This window comes from Nanorana parkeri, unplaced genomic scaffold (assembly GCF_000935625.1).
Source record: "Nanorana parkeri isolate BGI_ZX_2015 unplaced genomic scaffold, ASM93562v1 scaffold321, whole genome shotgun sequence".
Classification (NCBI taxonomy): Eukaryota; Metazoa; Chordata; class Amphibia; order Anura; family Dicroglossidae; genus Nanorana; species Nanorana parkeri.
The window spans coordinates 394,829-403,050 of NW_017306589.1; the positions used below are offsets into that span (position 1 = coordinate 394,829).

Sequence of the window (8,222 nt, forward strand, 5' to 3'; positions counted from 1 at the left end):
TCAGATGTGGAGGAACATGTGACCTCATCCCAGGATGCAGCACTTGAGGGTGAGTACACAGCTGCCAGGCCTAGAACACCGGCAAGAGAGAAAGGGGGCTCATCCAGCCCTGTATAAACACCAGTACCATTAGAAATGGAGTCTGCACAGATCCACAGACCACCAGGGTTGGGGTGATGAGCATAAGTGGGCTTTAAAGAGACGCTGTTACTTTGTCCTGAGGGGGTGAAGTGAGGGTCTCTTGAAGGACAACCTCTTGTCAATCAAAGTGCTTGGAGCAGTTCATTCAATAAAGTAACATGCTCTTGCCAAGCATTACCAAGTGGCCACTAGATGGAGATAAATGAGCATAGAAATGAAACTTATTTTTGGTGCCATCTAGGGACCAAAATTTGATATTACAACCAGAACATTCAAATTTAATTACACTAGTAAAGGAAAAACGAAAGAATATTTATTGGTGCATATATACGCACAGGACAAACCTTCACAGATTTTTAAAGATCAAACCTGTGAACTCTTTATAAATCAACCCCGTGCATGTTCCTTTCCATTGGTGCAGGCCTGCTTATACATTCATACTCCCCTCTGCTCGCTTTCAGCATTGCAGAAGGAGCCCATACACCAGGCCTGACCATGCAGAATATTGGCCATGCTCTTTTTTTTTATCTCTAAGCGTCTCCCAGCATGCATTGCCTGAACTCTGTCCTTCTGCAATGGGCACTCTGATAAAGTTTTGCTTTGTAAGATGGAAGATTCCTTATCACATAAAACAGTAGAAAAAAAGAAACCTAAATATATATGGACACAGAAAGGGACAAACACAACCCCATTGCATAAGAAATGATTGCAGTTCATGTGATAAAGATCAAATATTTTCACAAAACCAACACCACAAAATATATGATGAAGCTTTAAAGGGAACCTGTCACCACAAGTGGAATTCTAAGATATAATAAAATGAAGTGTCACTCTTCCACTGGAGGAGCTGGGATCTGGTGACCCTGAACTTCCTGCAACTTCCCACCCTCCCTTCCCATTCTTTTTATTTGTCACATGGTTTTATATCCTTTGATCAGTTGGATGACTATTCAGGACTGAGGGTTAGAACAGATATTGAAGCATTAAGATTACCAAGGTTCAGTGCTCACAGATCATCTGGGATCGGGTTTTGTTTGAATGTCATTATCATTGTTTTGCTATGGTGATGACAAAAATATTTGGTGGAAATAACTCCTATAGACCTGTGACTAGGCCCATCCCAATATCATGTGGTTCTGACTCTTTATTGGACAAGGTGCTCGTGGTTTGGTCCATTATTTCTCCTTCATGCTTCTAAGCGGCCACGATTCTCTGTAGAGTAGGGAGTTCCTGACCCCAGAAAGCGGTACACTGTACAGACATTGAGGGGAGTTTATAAAAACTTGAGCAGACAGAAACTGGAGCAGCTGTGCACGGCAACCAATCAGCTTCTCTCTTTCATTTTCAAATCTTAACCAAACAAACTGAAGAGAGAAGCTGATTGGTTGTCATGCACAGCTGCTCCAGATTCTGTCCGCTCCCGCTTTGATAAATTCCCCCCAATGAGATTACTCGATAGTGGTTGTATTCCTTTAACAGTAAAAATGATTTGTTCATTCTCTCCACTCACTCTTCAGTACAGAGATCTGGCTTCATATGCGGCACAATCAGTGTCATGGATGTTACTGAATTTTATTAAATACATTTTTTAAATTTTAGACAAAATGGGGAAGAATTAGAGCCGTCACATTTGTTATTGTTGTCTGTATGTGCCCTGTGTGGGAGATTTTCCTTTCTATTGGTGAGTGTCGGGCAGAACAGAAAATATTTTTAATTGGGCCTCAGACACCAATAAAAACCCGACAGATGGTCTAACATCTTCCCGACTCCATCCGAAACTAGAGAAATAAGTTTTGCCTAGAGTTGGTTTTACATAAAAAGGTAACAATGATATATATACAGATAAAACATTTACATCTACAAGTGATGTTTATATCCAAACATCCGGAACAAAGTGCTCAGTTATTCAATAGTAGACAGGTCCACTTTGAATTCTTCAGTACAGAAAAAAAAACTAAAACAAGCCGGTGGATTGAAAAAAGCAGAACGTGCTGAATATGTTCAGTCTCCTTGTTGATGATCTTCAGACAATTGTCATTCTGTAAAGACAAACATTTGGTTTTACTTTAAATGTTCAAATATAAATGACAGATGTTGTTGTAGCAACTAAAACCTCTGAACTGACGCGGTGATTGTCGCCTTTCTTCACCAGGACCCAATACCACCAATGTAATGTAACGGGGGATGTGCGAGCTCATAATATCAGTTATTGTAATATTTAGAGTATATAATGGAACTTCAACAATTCCCATTTTCATGTTTGCTGCACCATAATTCCTGTCATCTCATACATATTGTGAGGCACAGGCGGGCAGGATTGTGGAAGGTGAATATGTGTCACCCGAGTATCTCAATTTATTTGAAACAGTGTGACGCAGATTTGTCCGTTACCTGTCACTGCTGCCGTTGTGTAGGCAACTGGGATGATCCTCCCTCCCCACAGCGCGCCCGCTCTATCCCTCCCCACAGCGCGCCCGCTCTATCCCTCCCCACAGCGCGCCCGCTCTATCCCTCCCCACAGCGCGCCCGCTCTATCCCTCCCCACAGCGCGCCCGCTCTATCCCTCCCCACAGCGCGCCCGCTCTATCCCTCCCCACAGCGCGCCCGCTCTATCCCTCCCCACAGCGCGCCCGCTCTATCCCTCCCCACAGCGCGCCCGCTCTATCCCTCCCCACAGCGCGCCCGCTCTATCCCTCCCCACAGCGCGCCCGCTCTATCCCTCCCCACAGCGCGCCCGCTCTATCCCTCCCCACAGCGCGCCCGCTCTATCCCTCCCCACAGCGCGCCCGCTCTATCCCTCCCCACAGCGCGCCCGCTCTATCCCTCCCCACAGCGCGCCCGCTCTATCCCTCCCCACAGCGCGCCCGCTCTATCCCTCCCCACAGCGCGCCCGCTCTATCCCTCCCCACAGCGCGCCCGCTCTATCCCTCCCCACAGCGCGCCCGCTCTATCCCTCCCCACAGCGCGCCCGCTCTATCCCTCCCCACAGCGCGCCCGCTCTATCCCTCCCCACAGCGCGCCCGCTCTATCCCTCCCCACAGCGCGCCCGCTCTATCCCTCCCCACAGCGCGCCCGCTCTATCCCTCCCCACAGCGCGCCCGCTCTATCCCTCCCCACAGCGCGCCCGCTCTATCCCTCCCCACAGCGCGCCCGCTCTATCCCTCCCCACAGCCCGCCCGCTCTATCCCTCCTCACCGCACGCCCGCTCTATCCCTCAACACAGCGCGCCCGCTCTATCCATCCCCACCGCACGCCTGCTCTATCCCTCAACACAGCGTGCCTGCTCTATCCCTCAACACAGCGCGCCCGCTCTATCCCTCAACACAGCGCGCCCGCTCTATCCATCCACACCGCACGCCTGCTCTATCCCTCAACACAGCGTGCCTGCTCTATCCCTCAACACAGCGCGCCCGCTCTATCCCTCAACACAGCGTGCCCGCTCTATCCCTCAACACAGCGCGCCCGCTCTATCCCTCAACACAGCGCGCCCGCTCTATCCCTCAACACAGTGCGCCCGCTCCATCCCTCGACACAGCGCCCCCGCTCCATCCCTCCCCTGTAATTTCAGTACAGCGTTGCATGACGGAATAAACGTCAGTCAAAGTACCGCAGCGCTGAATACTGAAAAATGGCCTGGCCAGGAAGGGGCTGTAACACCGCAGACTTCAAGTGGTAAATAAGGAATCTTCGGGGTGATAAGTCCATCTATCTATACATAATGTCACTCACAGAGCACCGATAGATAAGAAAGGATGATTGACAGGAACAGAATAATGGATCTCATGTCTAGTCACACTGCAGGCCCCAGTGAAATGGGAAGTATGGGAATCCTCTGGTGGACGGAGGAACTCACATTGTAAAGGGGATCCGCTAGGCTGAATACACAATATAACTTCTTATTTTGTCTGAAGCAGATAATGTTCACTCAGCTTAGTGCAAAAAGTCAAGTTAAACTCACAATTAGGGGATTAAAAAAAAAATAATATATATTTTGGCTTCCAGACGATTGGACAATTACCGTGAGCAGCGCTTCCACTTTATTCCCTAAGCTAAGTGAAAATATATCATTTATTTTTTTAAGTCAAATCCGCAGTGGAAGTACAATACTTGTGAATGGGATTACTGTAGGGAGAGCTCTGAGTGGGACTCAGCATGGGGTGTGATGGACCTTTGCAGAGAGGCCACTGCTTCCACATGCAGAGCAAGACTCCCACTCTGTAGCAGGTTGGCAGGGGACAGGCTTTTCTACTCATGCTGTGGCTGCTTTCTAAAGAAAATGGACTGTAAAGCTGGCCATACACCTTACAATTATCTGCAGATTTTCTGTGGTCAGATGGAAAAGGTGCAACAGATTCCTCCATCTACAATTAACTGTGTGGATGGAGTAATCTCCACCTGGGCCAATCTGTTGCACTTTTTCCATCTGACCACAGAAAATCTGCAGATAATTGTAAGGTGTGTGGGCACCTTAAGACTTTGCACACCTTTTGTTTTATTGCACCTGGAATGTATTTAGCCGATTTAAACTGAACATCCAATTAGGCTTTAATGAACTAAAAAACAAATCATTGCAAAACGATTCGACAATAACACACCCCATCTCTCGATGACCCTGTAAGGAAAACACACATCTCTGCAAATAATGTACATCTGCAGTTCTCCCGAGAGAGATTGTATGATTGGCTGCACAACTGTGTAATCCCCACACTCTATATCAGATCAATATGTGTCATCATAATAGTTCAGCCACCGTAATATAACACACTGAAGAGCAGACAGAACACATGTAACAATGTTACTTACTGGGAGCTGGAACATAAATATTACCATTACCGGGTGGCTTCCCTGAAATAAACAGAAGTTGATACATTAGGAACCAGAACCAGGAAATCATTTGTTTTTGAAAACATTTCATAAGAAGTCTTCAGAGAGATATATATACAGGGCTTGAAAAATCCACTTGTCCACTCGTCTGTGACGAGAGGATGGTGGAGCCCGACGAGCAGCTTCCCGGCCGGCCGTTGTAATTACACGGCCGGCCGACGGTCCCGAGATCCGCTGTGCCCGATGCAGCCAGGACCGGCACGGCTCTGTGACAGGAGATCAAAGGGAGTTCAGTATCCGAACTCCGTTTGATCTCCTCTCAGTCCCCGAATGCAGGAAGTGATGTATATTACGTCACTTCCTGCATTCAGTGTCACTCTCCAGCTAGAGGAGCTGATGAAGCAGATCTCGGCTTCATCAGCTTCTCTGGGGTCCCTAGGTGACATCAGGGGGTCTTCGAGACCCCTGATGTCGCAATAAAGAGGATCTGTCATGTAAATTGGCTATCCCATAGGGGGCTTCTTAGCCCCCCATGTAATAGCAATAAAGTTGTGTGTAAAAAAAAAAAAAGTAATACAAAAATTAAAGTTTAATAAAAAAAAATAAAGCATAAACATTTTTTAAAAGAAATTTTTGTTTAAGTCCCCGCCCCCCACATACACACACACACAGATATGGGTCTACGTGCGAAGACGATATGTTACATATCACCGCAAACGTCAGAGTAAGAGCAATAATTGTAGAGCCATTAAGGCCGGGTTCACACCTGGGCGTTTTACAGCGCTGATCGACGCGCTGTAAAACGCCCAGCAAGTAAAATCCCATTATTTCCTATGGGCATGGTTCCCACCTGGGCGTATTTCAGTGCGTCGGAACGCGCTGAAAAACGCCCTAAGCCCAAAGAAGTACAGGAGCTTATTTGTGGCGTATTTCCGCGCGTATCCGTTAGGTGCGCGTTTGATGGACCGCAAATAGGGGTAAAAATGTGCAGCCCAAAACGCGCGTCATACGCGCATATTTCGATCACCTAGGTGGGAACCCAGCACCCCCTCCCCTCCCCCATGGTGATTATATACCTCCAAAAGAAAGCTCTATCTGACCCACAAATTTTTAAACATGAATTGCAAGACTATAGTCCGGTCATGCTGACTGGTGACATTTTTGACTGTTGGTATTTAGCTCTGGATGGAGTGGGGATGGATTAGATCCTCTGATGATTTTTACTTATGTTGGTTGGTGAGATCTCTTCTTCCAGTGTCCATCATCCCAACAAGAGACACAGAGACCAATAAAACATGGCAGACCTTCCCTCCCCACTCTATCCAAACCCAAGTGATAGAGGTGGGCTTTGATCATGAAATAAGATCAGCAAACATGTCACATAAATGGCTCCAGTTGACAATATTCTGTAGTAGTGACAGTGAGTATCAGTAGGTGAGTATTGGTGGGTGAGTATTAGGGATCCACCGATACCGATACCAGTATCGATATCGGTGCCAATACCGAGTATTTGGGGGAGTACTTGCCCAATACTTCCTGTAGCAGGAAGCCGGGCAGTGCGTCATTACACGCTGCCCGGCTTCCTGATTGGCCGGGAAGCTGGCTCCATGCTCCCTCGTCACTTGGAGCCGACTTCAGGAAGCCGGGGAGCGTGTAATGACGCGCTGCTCGGCTTCCTGATTGGTCGAGAACCTGGCCAATCAGGAAGCCAGGCACCGTGTAATGACGCAAAGCCCGGCTTTCTGATTGGCCGGGAAGCCGACTTCATGCTCCCTCGTCATCTGTGCCGGGCTAAAGCCTGGTTCTCCTATATGGTGAATAGAGCTTTGTTGTGTATGGCATGGAGAAAATCTCACCTGGGACTGAGCGTTTCCTGTATATGATGAATCCAATAACAGCACCGATAATCAGCGCTGCAGCAACAACCGCAACAACCATAACAATGATAATTATATTCTTATTGTCCTTAGACTCTGCGCTGGGATCTGAGAGGAAAACACACAGGAAACATAACATGTGAGATCTACTGGCAATCATGTGTATTCAGTCCCACAATTTGCTGATTATAGTACATAGAAGCACACTGAGGTGAATTTATGAAAACTGGAGCAGACAAAATCTGGAGCAGTTGTCCATGACAACCAATCAGCATCTATATTTCACTTTCAAAGCTTAATTCATCAAATGGAAGATAGAAGGTTATGGGTTTTCATTATTAACTGCTCCAGATTCTGTCTGCTCCCGATTTTTATAAATTCTCCCCACGGGCCTCGGTGGCCTTGTGGGAAATCCGGGCCTGTTCTCCCCATTGTCCTGCACTGTTACATGATTTAGCTGAAAGCGAACAGATATAATGTCCTGCACTAAATCAGATGTAATGGGCTACACTCAGATAACATGGGACAAAAACAGACTCAAACATGCGTGATGGTCAGTACCTGGAGGTTGGATCTGAGCATTGCCAAAGTCCACGGAGATGTTGGGTTTTTCAAATGTGTAGAACAGACCTGACACTTCATGTTGGAGGGGAATCACGGAGGATAAAAATCAAACTATATCACACTGCAGTCAGGGCCGGTGCTAGTCTATTTTGTGCCCTTGGCAAGACCATCTACTTGCGCCCCAACAACCCGACCAAAAAAAACCTAGAAATTGCCAAGTTTGATTTTCAAAGACAGATTTGTAGAAAAAAAACAAAACGTGAAACTGTTAAAATTATACAACAATGCAGAATACCACCAGCTATAGAGGACAAATCACAGCAATACAGTATGCAGTATTAAAGATGAATAATACTTTAGGAATTTTACATACTACATACTCTGTGCTGCCACTCTGTTCTGGGATGCCAGCCTGATGTCTCGGGCAGAGGGTCTCAGGAGGGGTGCAGTAAGTCTCAGAGAGGTGCAGAAGGTCTCAGGAGGATGCAGAAAGTCTCAAGAGGGGTACGGTGGGTCTCAGGAGGGGTGCAAAGGGTCTCAAGAGGGGTGCAGAGGGTCTCCGGAGTGGTAAGGAAGGTCTCAGGAGGGGCACAGAGGGTCACTGTCATTGCTTAGTCTTATACAAGTTACTATGAGAGAGAGAGAGAGAGAGAGAGAGAGAAATATGGTACACTGGAGGTGATTCAATAAAGCATTTGCGACACTTTTCTGGCTTTATGGCCGTATCAGAAAGTTAATTGTTGAAAACATTAACTCCCCAGCCCCCTCCTTATACATAGGGAAGGTGGGGGAGGGGGGGGGGGGGGGCTGGGAGGA

At 47.2% G+C, this 8,222-nt stretch overlaps 1 protein-coding gene across 1 annotated transcript in view; it reads right to left on the minus strand.

Moving 5' to 3' along the window:
• Positions 1–2,150: 2,150 nt before the first annotated feature.
• LOC108788345 (class I histocompatibility antigen, F10 alpha chain-like) overlaps positions 2,151–8,222 on the minus strand; it is a 26,007-nt gene continuing 19,935 nt past the window's right edge. Inside the window, exons 5-7 of the mRNA XM_018558100.1 lie at positions 6,822–6,950; positions 4,945–4,986; positions 2,151–2,180 (exon numbers count right to left, since the gene is read on the minus strand). Coding sequence (XP_018413602.1) covers positions 2,176–2,180; positions 4,945–4,986; positions 6,822–6,950 — 176 coding nt within the window. The 3' untranslated portion in view covers positions 2,151–2,175. The remainder of the gene's footprint in view (positions 2,181–4,944; positions 4,987–6,821; positions 6,951–8,222) is intronic.